At 39.0% G+C, this 23,445-nt stretch overlaps 1 protein-coding gene across 4 annotated transcripts; it reads right to left on the bottom strand.

Annotated features, from left to right (window-relative positions):
* Positions 1–108: 108 nt before the first annotated feature.
* ppfibp2a (PPFIA binding protein 2a) lies at positions 109–21,216 on the bottom strand. Of its 4 annotated transcripts, XM_072380432.1 has the most exons (23): positions 20,977–21,216; positions 16,975–17,061; positions 15,975–16,088; positions 14,309–14,440; positions 12,369–12,665; positions 11,982–12,074; positions 8,804–8,915; positions 8,570–8,602; positions 7,947–8,008; positions 7,169–7,247; positions 6,934–7,058; positions 6,750–6,817; positions 6,598–6,658; positions 6,237–6,375; positions 5,218–5,359; positions 3,779–3,904; positions 3,464–3,614; positions 3,135–3,246; positions 2,762–2,850; positions 2,532–2,654; positions 2,059–2,184; positions 889–1,077; positions 109–784 (listed from the first exon to the last, which is right to left on the bottom strand). In XM_072380432.1, exons 1-23 carry the CDS (start codon positions 21,214–21,216, stop codon positions 563–565), a joined length of 2,922 nt encoding a protein of 973 aa, XP_072236533.1. In that variant the 3' UTR covers positions 109–562. The 4 variants fall into 4 exon arrangements, with proteins under 4 accessions (XP_072236533.1, XP_072236534.1, XP_072236535.1 ...); XM_072380433.1 differs by lacking the exon at positions 8,570–8,602; XM_072380434.1 differs by lacking the exons at positions 8,570–8,602; positions 20,977–21,216 and adding an exon at positions 19,720–19,808.
* Between the last annotated feature and the right edge of the window lie 2,229 nt (positions 21,217–23,445).

Below are 23,445 nucleotides of genomic sequence, written 5' to 3'. Positions count from 1 at the left end.
TGGGGATTAAGAGTAGTCTTTGTATGCAAAAAAAAATCCTAAAGTTGCCTAAATGTCTAACTTTTGCTTTGATGCACAACAATCTAATGATACAAGGTGACATTTAGCTGAGATAATCACAAATACAAGCTTTATTTGAAGGTGCAGAATATTAAGTGTACTTCCAAAAATCATCATACAGAAAAAAAAGGAGAAACTTCCATCTTTAAAGTAACTGATGTCAATTATTATGCTGTACAGACAATTCATGTATACGACAAGAAAAATCTACAGAAGTTTAAGTACAAAATGGTCAATAAAATGCAATGTTTTAAAGCAAAAGTGAAAGCTTTGGAATCCAACTGTATAGGGAATGCAGAGAGCAGCCTTCATAAAATAATTCAAAATGCATCAACACGTAAAATCACCTGCTACAGGTACAAAGCGTCTACAAGCGTCTTTGCAGATCATCCAGCAAGTCACCACATGGAAGCACCACGATCAGAAATCAGCGTTGAATTTTCTACTGATTTATAAAGTCTCTCATTGAGAGGCTGAGCGGTAGGAGTTTCTTATTAATTCCTTATTGCTTGGGGCCATTCATTTGAGTTTTTACCCCCACTGGTTCCCACTTTTCCAACTGTCTGTCCAAAGTGGGGCTTAGGCCTCGATGTGCTACAGTGGAAAAGCGAGAAACGCCATTCACTGCTAGACCTCCACTGTCTATTGGGCAGATATAGTCAGCGGATTCATCAGGTTTCCTCTTTCTAAGGTGACTGAATTGGGTGAACCCCAGCTTCTTTGGCTGAAAACACAAAAAGGCCAACATATTAATGAATCATTTTAATGTTACACTGCTGCAACAGCCGAAGAAACACTTACAAAGATTGAATAAAACTGTGCTCCTACTTTTACTTTCGCTGTGGTAGTGAGGGGCACGTGGCCTGTGGCATTGCCATACTCTCGTTTCTCCTGTGTGGCTTGAGGCCCAACCAGGGTGGCAAAGGCTGTGGCGAGATGACGACGGAGCAAAGTCTTCTGTGGAGGAATATTTAAGAGCAGGGCCAAAGTCTCTGAGCTGAAGCGAGGCTCCAGGATCTATGGAAGATGGTATTGACAGAGTGGATTTGGGCAGCTGGGAAGTAACTGAGTACATTTACTCAAATACTGTCCAAAGAGGTTCAATGCGCAGTATATAGTGACACAACTCAGCAACACAAACTCCAAAATGCAGTCATGAAAACACGAAAGGCCCAGTGTTTAGTTTGTCCCTTCTGGACTTCTTCTGTAATATGATGTTTCACATGGCAGGGTGAGGAGAGTGACCTGTGATGTTATTTTCAAATGAATTGTTCATTCAAATACACTTAAAATACAAATACATGTAAATACAATGTACATACATGTATCCCAATGTATGTGCGCTTCCACACTAATGACAATAATAGTTAAGAATGATGTTTTTCACGCCAGTAGAGCCCCCAAAATCTTACTCAATAGAACTTGAATTTGAATTGAATTGAATTAAACTATACTTAACTTCTCCAAAGGGAATTGATAAAGTTTTCACCAAACAGATTAAAAGAAAAACAAGCAAATACATAAATTGATAATGATATGATTATGATTAGTATATACTTAAAGTAAGAAAAAGTTATTATTAGTAATTATAGAGCCATCGGGCTATAGTGGTGCACGAGGATGGCATTTCCTTTCCATTCTATGTCCTCTTATTCTTCCACTACATTCTGTATTATTTTCCCTTAACATTGCTTTACAGAAATTGTTTTACATTATTACATTATATTCAATTTTACAGGAAACTGTTGGCTTTCACACTGCATGTAATTTATTCGACTCCTTTCTTTGCTAGTAGAGCTACAAAGACCCCCTCGTTAGCAAGTTGATCTTTGCAGCTCCTCTGCAGATGAGAGGACATTCCCCAATCAAAGTTGTTGCTCCCCAACAGTTGACATGGTTAATGTTTTATCCATCCAACAAGGTGAATACTTCTCATTCAATGTGAGCATGTTATGATCTAAAAATGTTGCAGAGAGGCTCAGTGTTTGCGGTACTTACGATCAAGCCACCGTGAACGCCGCTGCCCCGTAAATTAGGAGCATATTCAGCAAGATCCACGGCTCTTAGCCACTCCATTACTCGGTGGTTTGACCACTGCACCACCTCTGATGGAGAGGGTTGTTTCTGGAGATATAATCAGAAAGAATTAATTTGACTCATATCTCATTTAGTCACACTTGCACCTTTCTGATCTCTGACTACACCAGAAAACTAAATGGAAAAAAAATAGATAAATAAAACCCTCAAGGGAAGATGACAGCAACCAATGAGAGGAAAAGTAATGTGTTCAAAATCATGTAACATTTATCTGCCGCCATCTTGTGGATAAATTATATTACAACACCAGTTCTACATCTTGAAGCAATATGTCATGTCACTGCATTTGCCTTTCAAATGTGTTTAAATGTCTTTGATATGTTACATATTCTGGTCTGTGAATGTTAATACAAACCCCCTCAATGCTGGCTTACCTCCTCGCCTGGCCTCCGTCGAAGACAGTTTGGATTAAATTTATTGGCATGAAGGACATGAATGGCACATTTAATACTGAGATGATGAAGCTGACTAGTGACCTTTAGAGTCAAGAGATCATTCTGAAAGAGCAGGAAAAAGAACATCAGTTAATGTGAAATTTATTTTTAATGGTACAGCCATGGTTTGCTTTGCCTGAAACTTATGCATGAGAGGGGTTAAGTCTTACCACAGTGAGATATTGTATCATTCGACCATCAACTCGAGCTTCATGGAATTGGTCTTTATACTGAGGCAAACCAATATCATCCAACCAGCCTGCATGAGATAAAATCAGAAATGAATCCACGCCACACTCTAAACTAAGCATCAGCACTTGTTCTCTGTAACTGTTCAGTCAAGTTTCATTTCCATGCTTTGGAAGCTTGCTGTGTTTGGATTTTATTTTGACATTTTTTATATATTTTTAAAAAAAATCTTTACAAAGCACACACTGTTTCTTAGTTTGGTTTATGGCACGAGAAGCTCTGTCCTTTATATACAGATGTGACCCAGATGAGATCGTACAGTTTGAGAAATATTCCACGCAAAGAAAGTCTTACGGGTGACCCAGATGTAGTCCAGTTCTGAAGACTTCTCTATAACTTTTGTGATGAATGCTCTGAGAGCCAGTTGCAGCTTCTTCCTGTGCAGTGGATGCTTCATGCCCATTTCCTAAGGTCAGACGGAACAATTCTAATAAAGTAATGTTTAGGCTGGAATTATTATTTTGCCAGCTCATATACCACTGATTAATGTAATCAAATAAGTCACAAGTTAACTCATTTTTAAACGTTATCATTTTAGTTTATTGCAATCAGTTCAAAGATTACAATTTTCTGTTTTAGTTCTGCGTTAAGATACTTTTCTTTAACTGTTTTTATTCTCTCACCTTCTCAAAATCCTGAGGTGTGGCAGATAGAAGCGTCTGCCCATTTTCAACCCACTGTCTGGAGAGACTGACATATTGGCCTAGTCCATAGTCCTCCAGCCAGCCACACACCTGTTCCTTGGTCCACTGGCTGAATGGAATATTCATATCACTGGCAGCAAAAGGGCAAAAATGGACAAAATAGAATGAATCCATCAATCTATTGTGAGTATTCAACCAAATGCAAAAAACTAAGCCTAATTATTTCAGAGCAGTGAGTTGGAGCAGTGAATTTGCTCATCAGGAACATACTGGGTAGAAGCACGTTCATTTTACCATGCAGAGTCAGATTCAGGGGTTCGGGTGAGTCTGGGTCCTGCTGTTGCACGCAGGCCCCCTCTTCTAAATTGGCCAGCATCTGGATCTACAGCTTGAACGCCTCCAGACTGGGTTCTTCGAAGTCTGTATAGATGAGAGTAAACCCTGTTGATAAAAATGCTGGAAACCACTTAGATTCTAAAGTAAAATAATCAAAATATAAACTTAAAAGTATTAAGCTGTTATTATTGTACAGCAAATAGAAATAAGTGTAAAGGATAGAGATTAGAAAGATATACATTTCAAGTGACTTTCTTATAATAAAACTGAAACTACCAAATTACACAATAATTACCTTGATGTTTGTTAATATATAGTATTTTGGTATATGGTCAAAATTGTGTGATTTGCTAAAAATGTATAACAAAACAGAAAGCAATGATTTACAAATCTCATAAACCGTTATTTTATTCAAAATGGAACAAAGAAAACATGAGCTGGAAAACAAAGATGAAACTTAGACATTTCATTATTTTATGAGATCATCTTAAATTTGATGGCAGCAACACATCTGAAAAGAAGTTGTGAGGGGCCATGGGTCTTCTTTGACTTATTTAGCATATAATATATTTTGCATATAATATAATTGCATATAATTGCATCAAATGTTTTCAGTTGTTAAAGGCCTGGCACACACCAGTCCAGCACCTGCACTCTTTCACTACAAAACCATGCAGTAGAAGCAATATGTGGTTGAATATTGTCTTGGTGAACTATGCAAGGCTTTTCCCTGAAAAAGACGCCATCAGGATGGGCACATATGTTGCTTTTAGAACTGCAATAATCCTTTTAGCATTGATGATGCCTGTCCAGATGTGCAAGTTGCCAGTTCTATAAGAATTAATAAACACCCATAGTATTTTGAAGCGAACCTCTGCTCCTCTTTACTTATGAGAGACTCCACTTCTCTAAGGTACTCTTTTCATACCCAATTATGCCACTGAAATGTTGCCAATGAACCAGTTTATTGCAACATATTCCTCCAGCTGCTTCTTTTTGGTACCATTCGCTTTTCCAATTTTTTATTGCACGTCACAACTTTTTTGACTTGTTGCTGCCGTTGAAATTTAAGATGAGCTAATATTTTTTCATGAAAAAAGAAGCTGTCTAAACTTCAATATTCTGGGATATTGGTTTATGAGATGTGGAAATGAATGCATTCTGTTTTCATTTAGATTTTACACAGCATTTTACTGACTTTTTTAGTAAAGGGGATTAATACATACTGAATTTATTTGGACTCACAGTACACACAAGCACACAAGCAAATGTGTATGTATGTTGTTTTGAAATATATAAATAGTATACAAAAAAAACTTTAGTGACATGTTTTGTGACTGATTGCAGTTTTTCTTGGTTTATTAATTGATAACCTCGGTTGGTGTTTTCCTACTCACTTTCCCCAGAGTCTCTTGAAGCTCCTGTTATTCTTTATGTATTCTGGGGAGCCCACAGCTCGCTGGCCAGCCTGTGTTTGTGCCCCACAATGAACAGGAGAATTATCACTGGATATGCTGTCATCAACTCTCTCCAGTTTTCCTACAAGTGATTGCAAAACCCACAGTCAATTACAGAGGACAAATTTGATTCAGATTGTTTGATTGTACTTTAAAGGGCCAGTTAGATTATGCAGTATTTCATAAACGTGTTTGTGTAGTTGAAAATAGCAGCTCACTCATAACAATTTGAGCAGACAAAGCCCCACTGTAATCCTGCCAAATAACACAATTTTGATTGATGATATCTATTAAAAGATTAGACTGTTTCCGATAGTTGAGGCAATGCAAAAGACCAACTCTCAGTCATGACGGTGACTGAGTAGAGCTTTATTTTAGATTTTTTTAAATAATTTTACTTCTTCTCATTTTGCATGACAAACAGAACATCACGAGTTAAGCAGCTCACATGTGTTAGTCTGGCTTTTCACAGTGCTCCTTTCAGTGAACGGATGCAGGTTACAGTCCATTAAGTTCAGCAAATAATTCACAAGTTAATGCTCCATGAAGAATTAAGCTCAGCTTCATTTTACAAGGTGTGATCCTCTCGATAAAGTCTACAGTCAGAGCGGCTGCAGCAGAGAGAAATCAGGGTGGGGCTCCAGTTAAAATTAGTCAGCCACAATGAGGAAGGGTGGAGCTGAGATGAATTTGGACAATCAGGGCAAGAAGGAGAACATATTTGGGTGGAAGGCCTATCCCATGATCCATCTGCTATGTCAGGAGGCTCTGTAATTAGCTGTGATCAAACATGCAGCGGTCGTGTTCTCAAAGGAGAGTGGTTATTGCTCCAAATATGAACCTCGCCTGCGCTCGTGAGAATTACCAGACAACTGACGGGTCCTACAGTATACCACAGTGTATTACAGTATACTGTCCATCATATCATATCCAAAATAGCATTGTAAGTGTGGATTTACTTTGGCTGGAGTCTCCATCTTCACTCCCATCTGGAGACCTTTGACTCTGAATTTCAGTGCCACTATCTCCGTTTCCATTTTGTTCCGACAGAGAGGAATTCACAGGCAGAGTTTGACTTCTGCCATCACTCAGGCCACACTGAAGAAAGCACACACAGACAATGACTTTGTAAAATCATGAGCACAACTGAAAATGTAGAAAATGTGTACTATAGTGCTGCTACGAACTAGTGAATTTTGATTCTCACACTTATCTTTTAAAGTAGTGTGTTGTAACTTTCAAACTGAAGAAAACGTATGGATGGAAATCTATGGATTAACATTGAATGCTTAATCCCTTGTATGAATAGTATAAAAATACCTTTGGGGAATGTCCATTTGTTATGTCATTCATGCTATTTGATAAAGTGTGTGGTTCTGTTCTGCAAAAAAAAAAGCAAAATCCATTTAACAAAATCCAATTAAATGGATTAGATGTTGGATTCATTTGCCAACAAAAGGCTGCTTCACTACCTGGAATCGCTGTCTTTCTGGACTGATAGAAGAGAAGCTTGTGGGGAGGAAGAACTGTTTGTTGACACCTATGATGGGGGAAAAAATATGAATGGTTATGATTATTTTAAGACACTGAAACAATGTCTGAAATCACTTTCAAGCAAACATTTAACTGAGATCAGTTGATCGTATTTGTGCTCACTTCAGACTTCACATCATCAGATTTTGCACTAGCAGAGTCTGTGTTCTTCATCAGTCCCTGCTCTCCTTCCTCACTGCTGCTTGATTGAGTCCGACCATTTGACAGTGAACAAACAGCAGATGGAGCTGCAGGAACAAAGAGGAGGTTTTTGTGTTTCTTGGGGAAGGACATATGGAGGAATATGTTTAAGCGTTGTTGCTGACAGCAAAGACAAATGAATGAAGGAGCTGATTACTTTGTCTTGGGATGTGAGTGACCTCTCTAAACTGTCTGCACTGATTCAGAAGCAGTGTGAGTTCTTCAATACGTCGGTCCTGCAAAAACAGAGCAGTGAGTTTAAGGTCAACAAAGCACAATTTAAATATTTATCAGAAGTTAAAAAACATCCATACATACTACTGGCTTCACTCTGTTACCGATGATGCAGATGTTCCCCTTTCACCATATGGCCTTTACATCAAAGTGTTGAAAAGGGAGGGGATTGAGGCAAGCCTAGCTGGAAATCTTAGTTGTGGTAACCAGCTGCATGAAGTGTGTGTTTTTTGAAGTGGTGCCCATGCCTGGTTTTGCCATGGTTGTCTTAATGCAGCTCCCCCCCAAATTAGGCTTGGCAGAGCGAGACCTGCTTAAGTGTGGCTTTGCCTGAAATGGCTCGCCTTGGGGTGTGTATGTGTGCGTGTGTGTGTGTCCTCACTAGTGTGCCACATATAGGCCCGTGTCTGTAAGTCTTTAAAGTCCAAGATACCATGTGGGGGAGAATACAAAAGACCCTCTGTGCTATAAACGCTTGGAGGGCGGGGCCTCAGAGAAGTGAGGAAATGAAAGCATTTAAAAATGTCTACTTTCTGAACATTTATACAGCGCTGATGTTAGTTTGTCCATATAAAAGCCAGGTGGACACATTATATTGTAGTAAAGTAATAACAGCACACGTGATGATCTGTACTGCCTAATAACAAACAGCTGTTTTGAACAGCGGAAAAGGATTGGTTTTCACGTGACTGGGCACTTACCTTTTCATCATTGGCAGCTACCAGTGACTTCATTCCAATCCTAAGTCTCTGCAGCTCTTGATCTAGGAGGGGAAATCCCACTCTGGTTATTGATCTGGATTAAGCAGCTGCTCATGTTACACACATTTGCATTTTGAGTAGACTTGCTTCGATGGTTATGGATACTTAGAAAAGAAGGAAGCACAAATAGCAAATTGCAGATTTATACCTCACAGCGGTCTCATCTAAACCACTGATTTTTTTAGATTAGTCTGAGCTTTTCTAGCCATTATTTAGAGATTTTGTCATATCAGCTCTTATATATTTGGGCCCAAGATCATACACACTTTCATTGTAACAATCACAGGCCTACAGGCAGCATTTCTACTTGATTATACTGAGAAAATACCTCAGAATTTTTTTTCTTATTGATTTCTTCAATAAGGAAAACAAAAAAGGCAAAGCAAAGAGAGATAGTACATCAAGTCATTTTAGAAACCAGTTGATGATTGTCAAAAGCTCAAAGCAAATAAAGAATACTAAAGGAAGAAGACATGTCTAGTGAAAGGAAATAATTGAAAGACTAAATGTAGACATGGCCCATGGGTTGAAAAGGATTTTCATTAAGTTCTGCACAGGCTTACATTTGGTGTTTAGCCTCTTCCTGTACATCTCCTCTGAGGGAGAGACAGACACAGAAACTCTTGATGAGACAGTACATTGAGGGCAAAGTGAAATTAGATTTTTTTTTTCACCACTCGTCTTACTGAATCCAAAAAAGAGTAATTAACTGTGTCACCTGTGAGGGTGGGTAACTGTCAAATATGCTGTTGTTGGCTGGTTTTCAAGAGCATGAAGGTACATGGTGCTTTGCTTACCTCTCTCTGAGATCTCAGTGGTTAGAGCAGGTCTGGCCAGCAGCTGAGTGTGCAAGCTCTCGATCTCAGCGTTCTTACTGAGCAGAAGCTGCTGAAGGCTGCTGATTTCTGCCTGCGTGTTACAAACAGTGAGGACTCTCAGTGCCAACAGGTCTGTTTCAATGCATTTACAAAAACAAGACATGTACATGCATTTAAAAGTAAAGTTCCAGCTTATATCCTCGCTTGACACCAAAGCAAATAAATCTTTTCAACACTTGGATATGAAACACCCACAAAAAAGCATGGAAATGTTTCTATTCTGAAATTTAGAGAACCAAATGTTAGGCCACCTCTGTCAAGAGTTTATGGTTTGTTTTGAAGCAAGTTACATGGGGAACAAACAGATGACTGTAAAGTTAAGGTCAGGCTGATCTGTTTTAAAGTTTGTTGTGTCTGCGTGTTTTGTACAAGAAAGTTAAAAGTGAAAATACAGCCTTTGCCTGAAATACTGGCTCGTTGAATAGCTTGTAATCTGATATATTAGCATCTATTGCTAGCTTGTCTGAAGTACACAGGGATTTTCCTTAATTTACCATCTAGCTTAACTGAAAAAAATGTATTAGGTATCTGCTCCTAATATCCAAAGCTCTTGACTTAGAAAAACAAGGAGATTGTTTGTGTAAAATATAGCTTTTCTTCATTCTGCAACTCAGTAGTTGTTAACACAAATTTGAATGATAAAGTATTCAAGTGGCACAACAAAATGAGTGGACTTCTTTTGAGGATGACCTCCTCTGTAGTCATTTTTGATCATTTAAACATTTTTCTTATGCTACAATGCTGCAGCCAATATTGTAACAAATTATAACCTGGTTTTCCAAAAACAGGGAATACTGTATAAAATGTGATAAAACAGAGAGCAATGACAGCCTAAAAGCAACATGTCAAATGTTGGATCATTCTTTTTTTCCTAGTAAATACTGTATATGCTCATTTGGAAATTAATGCCTGCAACATGTTTCTTCAAAAGTTGAGACAGAGTCATTTTTACTGTAACAACACTGGTTTGGGGAACTCATAAGACCAACTGCTGCAGTTCTTATTGTAAAATATGTTCAGAGTATTGCTTAATGTGTCTCAGTTGTTTGATAGTTGGGGGCCTCCTTTGTATTTTTTATTATGCACCATATATTTTAATTGGTTACAGGTCCGGACTACAAGACATTTAATAGATTTTTTAATATGTAGCCATGCTGCTGTAATTCAAACAGAATGTAGTTTGGCATTGCCTTGTCGAAATAAATGATGCATTCCCTGAAAAGACGTCATCTGGATGGCAGCATTCTCTAGCTCCAGAGCCTGTATGTATCATTCAGTGCTCTATGGATCTGCACGTTATGCCATGTGCACCAAAATGTGTGCTGATAATAAGACGGATGGCTACTCTTGTAATTATCTTGGAGTACGCAGTGTGCGTTACTTCCAGGAATAATTTCAGGTCTTGATTGGTCAGACCACAGGATAGTTTTCTGTCTGCCACTGGCCTCAGTCCATCAGAAATGAGTTATGGGCCAGAGTAGATGGTAGCATTTCTGTGTCTGAGGAGTCAAACTGTATTCACTGACAATGGCTTTCAGAAGTCTTCAATTTTATTTTTCAGAATGACAATGCTTAGTTTTAAGTCTTGTCCATTTCGCAACTATTTTTAAAATATATATATATATATATATATATATATATATGTTGTATACTGTAGATTATGGGAAAAAAAATCAGTGTAACGTTAACTTGACCGAATGTGTTCTTTAATTGTTTAACTATTTGCCTGAATTGTTTTACAAAGGGAAGTGAACCTCTCTCAATCTTTTCTTCTGAAAGACTCAGCTTCTCTGTAAAACTCTTTTTAAACCAAATCCTGATGAATTATGTCTTGTGTTGAGCTATTTCACCATGTTTGTCCCCTTTTTTAAGCATTACATAACTTCTATCATTCTTTTGTTGACCATATCCCAACATGTTTTCCCTTTCAAGGTGACAATTTTTCCAAGTGTCAAAGTGTTAATCACGCTACAGACTACAGTGAACTATAGGTGCTGACATTAGCTCTGAGGTCCCCTGGTTTTGTAGGGTTATTCTTAGTTTGAACATTTTTGTAAACATTGGTCTATGTTTAGTTAGCATTTGCCTTGTTTCCATGTTCTGTACTCAAACATACTTTGTTTTACTTCTTGTTTTTTTATTTATAGAGCCTGTTTGCCTCTCGCCTTTCTTTTACACCTGGGTTTCATTTCCTGATTGCCACACGCATGTACTTTGTTAATTATTATCTTCCTCAGGATAAATCTCCTGCCTTTTAATAGTCCTTAGCCCAATCATTGTCTTACCACATGCTTAGTTCCAGGCCCGCTTCTTCAGTCTGTTTGTCATTTTTGAATTTCTGTCCTTTATGAATATTAATGTCCTTTCTAGAAGTCCTGCCCTGCAGCATATTTTTCTCTCTTGTCAGTAAGTTTATTACAGTTCTCCTTTTCTTTGCTATTGAACTACCGGCCTGAGTCCAGAGTCATAGACCCTCAGGTTACGTAGTTTTCTCTGAAGAGAAACATTGAATATGTTATATATATATCAAATAAATGTTTGTCATTGCACATTTGACGCAGTGTCCAACGTCTTTTTTGGAAACCAGGTTGTAACTGACCACGCAACATTTAAAACAGTTTGTTCCTGACATTGCCCTGTTTTGAATATGATAGAGAATTAGCAGAGGTTTATTTAGAAATTGAACTTCTTCTTTTGGATTTTTGTGATACATGGACTCATACCAGCATGGACAAACTGAGAAAGATGATGAAATAATGTGAAAGATGGGGATTTTATCATTATACAGGGCAATAGGTGAGAGAATAAGAGAATAAAGTCTAAGAAGGGATCATGTCAATGTATTAAAAGTGCACATTAAATAGGACTAAGCTATTATTAAATCTATTTCTATCATATTCTAAAATAGAGAGTAAGCTTAGACTTGCTAAGAAAATATAGGTGTCTGAAATGAGAACATGTGCAAAAAAGAATGACTCACTTAACTGGCTGGAACATCGCATTGGAAAGTATTTAGGAAAACTGAGTGGACAGCTAGCAGTGGAATTTGGGCACTGATGGTGTATTGCACAGTCTACACCCCAAGTAAATCTGTTACCTTTGTTGCTTTGAGCTTCTTCTCATACTGCAACTTCTGATCCTCAAGGTTCTCCACTTTGTCCTTAAGAATTTGGAGTTCCTTAAGTAAAACCTAAAATAGGGGAAGTGAAAAGAGTTAGCTTGACAGTAAACTGATTCTACTAAATATACACAGTGTTCTCTGACACAGCACACAATCTAATTATGTGAAATGCACTGTTGCACTGCGTGTCAAACATTGATCAACAATAGGTACATTTTGCTTGTATTTGGACAGTGGTATGGAGCACTGTGTAAGATATCTGGTGAGTGCTTCAATTCTATTTGAAGCTAAGAATCAACACACTAAGTGAGACAACCCATGCTGTACAAAACATTACAAGCCATGCAGCCAAGCTATGCCTACACTTTCTCCTCCGCAGTGGCACCGCTGCTCTGCATCTGAGCTACCCTCTCTCAGGCTGCGTGTGTTCCCATCAGGCCCGTCTGAAGCCTCCTCTAGCTTGTGCATCCCCCCTGAGGTTCTTTCACAGGACACCCCAAGGTTTGAGCCCTGGCCCTCAGTGGACTCAGTGGAGCATACCATTGGAAACCTGCTGTCAGCCGGGATCTCCAAGGCCTTTTTCTCCTGGATCTTGCTATTAATCTCCTTCTGAAACTGACACATCTGCTCCTGCAGCTCACTAATGAAATTCACTACAGTCTGGCAGATACAGTGGGGGAGAAAAAATTAAGAAGAATATTTAGAAAGAGTGGAAGAAACAATGTGCAGAACGTATGCACACCATTGCAGAAGTAACTGTTCAAATGCAATTGCTCCTGTCACTTTGTACTTTTCTATTTTAAATCCCTCATGTCTGAATATCTTAAAAATATATGATGCTGTTTTAGAAACACAGACTCTTAACTGGTCCCAAATTAGCACACATTGACCTAGTTTAGCTTGATTTAAGTAAACACACAATGTTTTTACAACACAAATGCACAAATGTAGTTACTTAAAACTGTGCCATGTAATTGAATTAATTTATGATTTTGACAGATTCATTCTTATTTAACAGGGGTCAATAAGATGGCCTCTGAGTTTGCCTTTTGGAGGTGCTCTCTGCCCACGTTCCCCCAGAGAGAGGATAAACAGCAGCCAAGTTATGCTCGCACTGTGGACAGAGGAAGTCTCACTTGGGGTCCGGTACAGCGGATATGACAGATGATATGGAGCCCCTCCATGGCTAAATTTAAACTTGGGCTTACTGGCACCACAGCGAGGAGCCTTCCACATGTTGTGTCAGTGTGTGTGCCTGCAAATGTGTATATGTGTGGACATTTTTGTGTAGTAAAAGCAGCACGTGGGAGACCAGTAAAATGATAAAAGCAGAATGTTTTTTTTCCTGTTCTCCTTAAGTCAGAGCAGATGTTATACGAAAGTTGCTTGTATAAAATCAGAATTAAGAATTTGTGAAAAGCACCCCTCTCTGAAATAATCCATCAAATTCAGCCATGTTTAAATGAATATTCATTAAGAAACTATTAGTGAAGAAGGAGAGGAATCATTCAGACTGACCTACTCAACATTTACCCGCCCACAAGAACAAAATTTTCTGGGCTCAAAGCCTACCCACATTCAAATTTGACCTGTCTTCCATCATGCTAGTTCTACTAGACCTTTACCTGAGGAAACAAAGACTCTTTGACTAGCAGTGTTTTGACAGTAACTACATACCTTACAGTATCCTGTCTGGTATAAGTTCTGCTTTCCATTTCTAGAATTCACTTGCCCAGGAAGTCTGGTAGCCCAGCACATCAGTGTTAAGCAAATACATGATCCATTTAAGAATGGCAAAACATTTAAACCCCTTGGACACTTTTTTTTTTTTTCCTGTAGAATGCCCAGGAACAACAAAGCCGGGGTTTGGGTGAATGTTCCCCTCTATTCGTCCAGAAAGTGTTTATGGTCTCACATAAAATCAGCAGCTGACTGCACGGTTAGATCCAACGGAACGTAAAGTAGATTTTTGTGTGTACCCTCGTCATTCCTGGCACAGTTCTGTTCAAATTTCCAGAGAACGGGGTGAAAGAGAAGTTCCTGAGGATTTAAACTAATTCATCCTTGCAAACAGTCCTCAGTGAAACAAGCTGTGAGACCAAATGGACGTGAGGCATTTGTGCTAACACTGTCAAAGTCGAAAGACATTAATATTAAAAACTGTGCTGGTAATTAAAGTTATGCCAAAACAGGCAACTATTTTGATTGATACACATATTTACATAATTACATTTCAACAACGCTACCACACTTCCATCTGTACTAGCGGGAATGGTGCTATTTGCCTCAGTGAGAAGTCTTACCTCTGCTTTGTGCTGCCTCTCAGCCCCATGGCCCTGTTTTCCCTCCATGTCTGCCAGCTTCAGTTTCAGGCAGGACACCTCCCCCGAAAGACTAAGCTTCTGGTTCTCCAATGACGTTCTATGCTGGAGCTCCTGTCATCACAGGAAGAGCATGAACTCACACTAACAGACATACAAATACATTATCTCTTCAATTATACACAAGGCTCAATACTCACTCCACAAAGGCAACATTAAGTGTGAGGCAACACAAATCTGCCACCTCTGGAATGACAGTCCCCTCACACAAACCCCACTGGTTTCAGAAGCTGTTTGGGTGGCTAAATATACACAACCCATGACCACTATTTATAATGCCTATTTCACAGCTCTGTCAAAGTACATAGCTGAGGGGAGGGGGGTGGAGAAAAAGCATGCAAAACATTCATCGCGAGAACATCAAAATAACTTTGACAGGTGCATTTTCCTGTCCTATGTGGGAGAACGGCTGCTAATCAAACCCGATGCTGAAAGGGATGACTGCTAAACGGCACTGTGATATCCATCCTGAGAGGCTGTCAGCCTTCAGACTTTAACCAGACCTTGCAGGCAGATGTATTACTAATTTGGTTGATATCAAGCAGGTGCTAAATCACTTAAATGTCCACAAATGAGCATCAAACTGTTCATATGAATAAAGCTCTGGCTTTGGAAAATATCTGGGCTTCCTCTAGAGTGCACATGGAAAATATTAGAGCTTTGTCACCAGGAAGAGATTTACAGCTCAGATCCAAAGCCTCATAATGACCACGTCTCCAAGAAACCGGTCCTGGCTGCCCTTTGAAAATATGTGCATATATAGAAGTAGACATAACAAATCAAGTTCACAGCTCGTCAGAATTTTGTCAGAGAAGTTTGAAACACTCTTGAGCCTCATCACTGAAAGGTTTTTGTAATAGTCGCAGTATAAGAATAAGAATGAATACCTGGTTGATCATCCAGTCCCTGCCTGCAGAAAACCATGTTTTTCCCTCATGGGTATTGTGGTTTCGTGTGTGTTGTAGTATCAGAAGGTTAAGGTTTCAAAGACCCTTTCAGTGTCCTTTAACAAAGTTTCTGAATCTAAAGCAAACAACTAAAAGCTGACATGCACGTCTAACTCTTACAGGAGCACCACGCCACTCCTTCTCCCTCCTATCTCTCCACCTTTTGCAGCTGTTCCTCCCCTCCTCGTTTGCCCTGCCCCTGTCCTCTCCTCTTTTTTTCTCTTTTTCTTTAGATGCCTGCATGTGTGTAGTGGCGGTGGTTAAAGGTTAGGGGCGTGGCTAACTGTGCAGTAATCACCTGCTCAGACCGACTACTCCAGCCCTGCATAAACCAGACATACACTGTGAAAGTGTGAAACCCTCGCGGAATGAGTCTGAGCATCCTAAATATTTTGGTTGTCAAGGTGGCAGCCACATTCATTGGAATCTTAGCGAGGAATTTTCAGGAAGCAGGACCCATCCTGAGTTGTCTTCTGCAGCTTATGAGAAAAATGTGTCTCTTAGTCACAAGATAGATGGACAATCTGGGGTGCTGTAATATGATGAAACAAAAATTTTGGTCCAGTAATACACTAAGTGTTTGGTGCTGAGAGAGTTCAGTGTTTTGAACAACATGATTCTCAGTCACTAAAGCTGATTACCTGCTGTAGCATCTCCTCTGTACAGTTGAGTTTGTGCTGATGCTCCACCAACGAGCTCTCTAGGTCACTGATCTTCACTCCCTGAGCCTCCACCTGATCTGTCAGGACACTCACCTGTGTGAATGTGAGCAGAAAGATTAGAAGGAATAATATATTTTCTAAACATGGACAAGAGACTGTTAGATCATTCTCTTTTATTACAGAGTTACTCACAGTGGCCTATTCAGCAATATCAGCTATTTTCCCTTAAACGCCAGTGCTCAGTTTGGTTAAGATATCTAAATCTATGCTAGGCTAAATAGTGCAAACATTTCCTTTGATTTAGAAAAAATGAATGAACCTTGAACCTTGTCTTTCAGAAGCTTCAGTAACTCCAGTGATGTCAGCAGAACACAGGGAGTTAAATGTAACTCAGCATAGAAACTATATATAAGTCACATAACAGCTAGTCATATGCAGAAAGGGTAGTCCAACTATTCAGCTGGAAAAGATTTTTCAGAGGAATGTTTTCTGTATATCCTGAGGAAGAAAAAACTGGGCACCTGCTCCTTCTCTCATACACGCACCCACATACAAACACACCTATAGGCCACGGCACATCATGGTGCTCGCCTCAACCTGTCTATGAAGCACTTGTTCGACAGCCCTGAGCGCAACACACCTACACATTTAAGACACAGACAAACACATCAGTCAAAACAAGCTATTCTGGTGTCGTAACAACACCAAACCCACATCATACCTGTTGCATCAGCGAGGCAGTGGAACAGAGAGACACAATTACGTAACATTTACAACGCAATACTGCGATACACCTTTGTCCTGTCACCGTCCTGAGTACACTGTTCAGAATCAGTGCACACTGTCAGTCTTTCTTTTGTTTGAGCATTCACTTTGTATAGTGTGCAGATGTCCAGGCAAACAAGGGTGTTTTTCCAGTGTTGCAATTTCTTCAAATACCATCACAGTCTTTATAATATTCCGTATAACAAAGTCCCACCTGCAGAATTAGTGACTCTTTGTCTCCCTCCAGACGTGTCAGCCGCTCCTGGTAGGTCTCACTGTTAGCATTTGAGTGGAGGTTTTCCTGCAGAATGGAGGTCAGTGTGTAAACTGTTAATACAGAACAATTTCCCAATGGTTGAAATTTGGGTTGAGCTTCAGGCACGTACACACCGATGAATGTAAAGCCACACAATTCTTAAACTACTTCTTCTTTTGCCAGAGCTGCGTGTGGAGGCAGTAAGAGGTTTACAGGCTCTAATCCAGTCTTAAAAGTTGTGTACAACAATTTAAACCAGCTTATTAGTGGTGGGAAAAATGTTGACTGGTTTTAGTGATGCCTGTGCAGTCAAGTAATAGCACAGAGCCATCAATGTGCAAGAGACGAACAGTGCAATCAAACGAGTTCTTATTTCTCTGAGTTCCAGCCTTTCAACCACACTCAATGAAACATTATATAGTCCAGCTTTTATTACTGTGAACAGACCAGTACACATGGTTTGCAATCATGTTATTACAATCATATTATGTTACATGTTATGAGGCTATTGGCATCAGGATATTAAGATACACTATATCCATGCCCTTTATTGGCACAAAACTTGATTAGAAACCTTGTGATCAAAGTGTTATTGCCGATATTCTTTCTATTAACCTTTCTTAGCAGTGCTTTCACACTGTCTCCTTCTACCCCTTGTTATTTCTTAATTCAGTTTTAAGCTGCTTAGTTCTTGCTGTGTGCCTAACAATTATTTGGCCAGTTGAGCTCAAGCTCCTTCTCACCCAATTGTGGATGGGTAATCTTTTTATTTTTTTTTCCTGGGTCAACTACAACAACACAGTCACATTGCAGTTGATTTAAATTCAGCTCTATCAGCTCATCCTGTTTGGGGTTTGGGTTTGTCCTAATAAACCTGTGTCTTATTCATTACTCTCAAAATTGTATTTAACCCAAAAGAGTTCTTTCAGCAGCCACATCAAAGCTATCACCAAGGCAGCTTTTTACCAACTCAGAAACATCAACAGAATTAAAGATTTTCTCTCCCAAAACCTTTTTGGGAGAAACTCATCCATGCATTCATCTCCAGTAGAATCGATTATTGTAATGGTCTTTTAACCAGACTTCCCAAAAAGAGCATTAAACATCTGCAGCTCATCCAGAACGCTGCCCCTAGAGTTTTAACCAGGACTAAGACATCTGAACACATCACACCAGTTTTAAAATCTTTACACTGGCTTCCAGTCAGTCACAGAATACATTTTAAAAGCCTACTGATGGTTTACAAATCCCAGAACAGTTTAGGCCCAAAATACATCTGTGATATGTTCAGAGAATATAAACCCAGCAGAGCTCTTTGATCCAGGGACTCAGGTCAGCTGGTCCAGTCCAGAGTCCAGACTAAACATGGAGAAGCAGCATTTAGCTGTTATGCTGCAAACAAGTGGAACAAACTGCCAGAGGAGATTAAACTGTCACCAAATGTAGACATTTTTAAATCCAGGTTAAAAACATTTATTTTCTTATGTGTCTATGTATGAAATCTGCACTATATCTTTTATCTACACAGTTGCTTGTTTTTATTCATTTTGATCATTTTATTTCTTTCTCTTTATATTCTTTTACATATTTTTAATGCTTCTTTGACTCCCCGCTGCAATGCTTTTATTTTATGTAAAGCACTTTGAATTGTTTTGTACATGAAATGTGCCATACAAATAAATTTGACTTGACTTGACTTAACATCAAATAAGTTAAGCATAAAACCATCTATTTTAGTGTTTGTGATGACTATGTTGAGCAGGGGGTGATTTATGTTGGTAATTGGTATTTTTGTGCTTTTCATTTTTACAATTATTAGTAGGATTGCGGTGATACCTTATGAGATCAATTCTCTCACTTGTTGTCCCAACATATTGCCTCCATTATATGTGACAACAAGACTGATCTTTACAAAGATACGAGTGTCTTATTGACATCTTATCCTGAGTTATCCTGGCACAGAATGATATTAATTGTGGGTGATTTTAATACACAGTGATATGTGCATTTATTAATAGTTGGCTGCATTACATACTGTGTGGAAAGAAAGTAAAGACCACTGTTTGAAACTGAACAGGGCCACATAGGTCCATAATCAAATCACATCTTAAACACATTTCAGGGCCATATATGTGGCCCCTTTATGTCCTTATGTGGTCCTTTTCCATAATATTCAATGTTGTGATATTCAATATTCCAAGTAATGTTTAAAATGATAGATATATTTGAGTTAAAGGCCTGCTTTCTATAAATTCAAGCCTTCATATACATCATTTCATTACTCTCCTCAAACAAGATAAAGTTTTCACCAGTTTGGATGATACACATTATCTCACTTCTCTGTTATCTCCACAGAAAAAATAGTAACTGCTGCTTCAGTCAAACCGGAAGAAAAAAAATAGATGATAGAATGTGCATCTTCACTAATACAAAAAAAAACACTTACATATAAAAAACATACACACATTTTTTTGTAATATTTTCAGTTATCATCACTTTCACTCCATAAGGAGCATGTGTATAGAAGCACTTGTAACAGGCTCAGCAGCACACCTCTTCAAGTCCAAAACATATCATGTCTTCCCCCCTTAAATGACCTATTGTGGCAACTGTAATTATATGGGAAAAGCAACAAAATAAACATGCAACTGGAGCGCAGTGGGAAGGCATTAAGTGTAGAGATGCAACTGAAAAATGCCTTACCTTTCTGAGCCAGGCAAAATGTTTGTAGAAATCAATATGATACTCCATTCTGCCGGCCCATTTTAGTGTAGGTCTGGCTTTTTGTGTACAAAAAAACAAAAAACAAATCGGAAAGAAGAAAAAAAAAAAATCACCCCTTGTTATTAAGCGCCAAGGAGGACGAAGACAGAAAATCCACAGCAAAACTAAACAAAAGCTCGTAGCTTTACTGCAGCCTCTATCTCCTTCTTTTACAGGAACCTCATATTGTAGTTGCAGAGTGTGCAGTGAGGATCTAGGTCTGTGTGGTTTGGAGTCTTGGCTGCCTGAGACTGTTAGAGCTGAGCTGAATAAGTCAAACTATGCCAGTTGGCTACACTCCCTTTCTTTCTTTTCGCCCCCCTTCTTTCTACCTCTTCTCAATTGCTCCTGTTTCCTTCTCCCGTGTCTCTCATTCACTCTAAAGCTCCTTCATTGTTTACTCCATCTTTGCATTTGTGGTGCATCTCACGCGAGATCTTTGTCTGTCCTGGACCTTCCTTTCTGCTATCCTCTTTCTCTGTGTCTTGGACCCGTTCTTGCAGTATCTCACAGTGAAGCAAATTTTACGGGACTTTTTAAAGGGGAGCAGGGAGAGGAAACTTTTGCAGCACATGCTTGTCAGATGTGGTGCAGGGCAAAAAGTCAGTAGAGGCGACGCAAAAGGGGAGGGGGAGGAGACACTGGTGGAGAGTGAAGGGGAAAGTGGTATTAAGTTGACGATGTCAAGTCTAAGAAGACGTACAATAGAGGAGGAAGGTAAATGTTGCCTACCTGGAGCACTCAAATAAACAACTTTTGTTGACAAGGAGACGAAGGAAACCAGAGAGTATACCACAGAGAAACTGGAGTGCAACTACATCTGCTTTACACAGAAGCTCTGGATCTCATTACTGTTGCCATTTGAATTATGTCCTGCTTCCACCTCACAACTTAGCAGACAGGAAAGCAGAGCTCCAGATGTTCATGACCAGGAATAAAGACAACCAAATCACGACAGTACTAAAACCTGTGGAGAATTAAGCTAATGCATATGCTATTAGTCTGCTATCAGCACCAGACTGTGGCAGACTAATAGCATATCTATTAACTAAATTCTCGAACAGAACCATTTTTATTGGATTTTGAATATTTCAGATGTAGGTATGAAAAATGTAGACTGGGTGTTATTTAACACTGTTATGGACCATAGCCTATGGTCATCCATCCACATGTAAGTGCTGAAGGAATAGTGCTCACCTCATCTCTTCCCAGCCATTTTAGTATAACATTTGCTGTATCAGTGCGGACTTGTTTTCTCAGAGTGTCCTGTTCTTCCTCACTCCCCTGGCCCTCCAGCACCACCCGAAGGGCCTCAGTCAGCTGAAGAGCCTTGAGAGCGGAGTCCACTGGGGGGAGGGGCAACTGTTGAGTACACTCTGAAGATTGGTAACTCTGGCTACCTAACTCCATAAGAGCACTGAACAGACCTTCGCCCATATTCCCTACAGGAAGGAAACAATAAATATAGTCAAATATATTGATTATCCTGGCATTATTCTAATTAATTTCTTCTTCTGTATCTATATCAAGTAAACAACTGAGCAAGAAGTTACTTGTTGTGGAATAGTAGGAGCAGTTACAGTGACGCCCCCCTGAGGGCACTGTTATGCTCCAGTTTGGCGTGCTGGATGTAAATAGCATCGTGCATTTTTTCTGTGGCGTCTAGATTCCACAAATTAGAGGCTCAGCTTGTAGTAGTAGTTACTGTAATCACCATGTTTACACTGCAGAAAGTATTTTTCACATTTTGTATTTGAAGTTAAAACAAAAGGTACTTTTGTGCAGTAACTATAAGGTGAGCAAATGGACAGAAGCACTTTGTTTTGTTAACATCACATATACGATATTTATATTATTACTGACTGTTGGCCATTGTCAGTTTCTTTCTGTGTTGCAGTTTCTCACAGAAGAATTGTAGTGATCAGGTTGTCACCTCCATAAATAGATATTTGGCGTCTGACCCTGTTCTACAGCACCTCTGTGGTTGTGACAAAGAGCAACAACTAAAAATGTATCACATCTTCTCCAAAATGCATCAGGGAAGGTGCTGGAAAGTTAGAGTTTATGCTGTTTTTTGGGAGTTGGAGGCCAACAAAAAGCTATAAAAGTTGAAAAAAAAATAGAGAAATTAGACAAAAGTAGTAGACATATTTTAAACACTTATCTAATTACAATATGTGCTTTTATATTTCTCAAGAGTCTGCCTTTCATTCCCAAGAAACACTTATTTTTTGGAACTTATTTGCCACAGTTTAAATAATCCTGAGGAAGATCTTACTTGTATACGTTTCAATGTCCAGCTGTGAGATCATGTGGCTGGTGCTGGTCTTAAGTAAGCCAGCAATTACAAACTGGGCAGTCTCTAAAGACTTTGAAATTTAAATAGAAACTCTTACCAGCAATAATATTATCCATTTGCTCCAAGGCAGCCTCCAACATGTGGCTGGCATGTGACGCCATGGAAACACGTTGTCCTGCTCTAGAAGATCCTCATTCACTGGTGTGAAGCAGAGTGTTTGCTGTAGGAATGTTGGAGTGTGAAAGATGTTCAGCAGAAGGACAGGGCTACTCCCAGTGCTTGTCGCACTTTGATCCTTTTACTGCAAAGCTATAACAGCTATCCTAAGATCTGAATGACTCCCAAGTAAATAACCTCCTGAGTGTGGCTTTTGGGTTTAAACTCCCCTCTCATTTTGTGACCAGAGTTTCATCCATTGTCAGCTCTGTTATGCACTTGAGACCAAAGTTCACATTTAGAATAGTTTGCTTCCGTGATTCCATTGTTTGGTTGGTGTGTATTTTTGCTCTCCAAAAGGGTACCGCTTTGAATGACATGTGGTCCAATAGATTTAAAAAAGGTGGAAATTAGCAATAACTCTTATTTTTAAATTCGGCAGTTATAGTGGAGCAACAAAAGGTCAAATCCGCACATTAACAAGATTTTGATTGATATTTAAAGTATAATAAATCACATTATTTATAATGCTAAACATAGAACAATGAAACTGGAATCAGCAGCAACACTCAGATCCATTAGGCATTAAGGTTTGCTAGCATTTCACTTATTCATACTATATTTGATATTAGGATTTATTGATGTTTTTAATTTGACAAATAACTGTTCTTAGGATTTAAATAACTCAAGTGACAAATGACTGCAAAATAGTGTTAGAAATGCTATTGACAAATTTAAATTATTATAAAGGATAGCGATTAAAGCCATGCTGATGAATCTGCGTAAATCTGATACTGACGTCCTAAACAGACTCTGCAGCGGACACTGAACATGCTTGATTTCCATGAAAGCAGACAAAGGAGACGTCAGATCATAAAAACAGACATCCAAAACCTATCCTGACATTACCAAAGAGAAAACGGTTAGATGATTTATTCTATGGTATGATTAGATGAAAACTGAATTATTTTGGAACAGTGACTCAGCTTTTATTTGGTCAAAGAAAGGAAAAATGTTTAATCCTAACATAATCGTTCCCATGTCTAAGCATGGTAATGGTCATGTGATGATCCGAAGAAAATGTCAGTGAACCAGTCAACTCTTCTATTTTCTTTTACATAATGTCGTCCAGAGGAAATATTTTGGTCAAATAACGATAAACTATAGATCAAAATTTGGCTTCTCCTTAATTCGCTCAAAATTCAGCTGTA

The sequence above is a fragment of the Leuresthes tenuis genome, unplaced genomic scaffold, assembly GCF_036924035.1.
Source record: "Leuresthes tenuis unplaced genomic scaffold, fLeuTen1.0.hap1 SCAF_2, whole genome shotgun sequence".
Taxonomy (NCBI): Eukaryota; Metazoa; Chordata; class Actinopteri; order Atheriniformes; family Atherinopsidae; genus Leuresthes; species Leuresthes tenuis.
The sequence above is the reverse complement of the archived record's forward strand: the minus strand, read 5'-3'. Positions and strand labels throughout refer to the sequence as shown.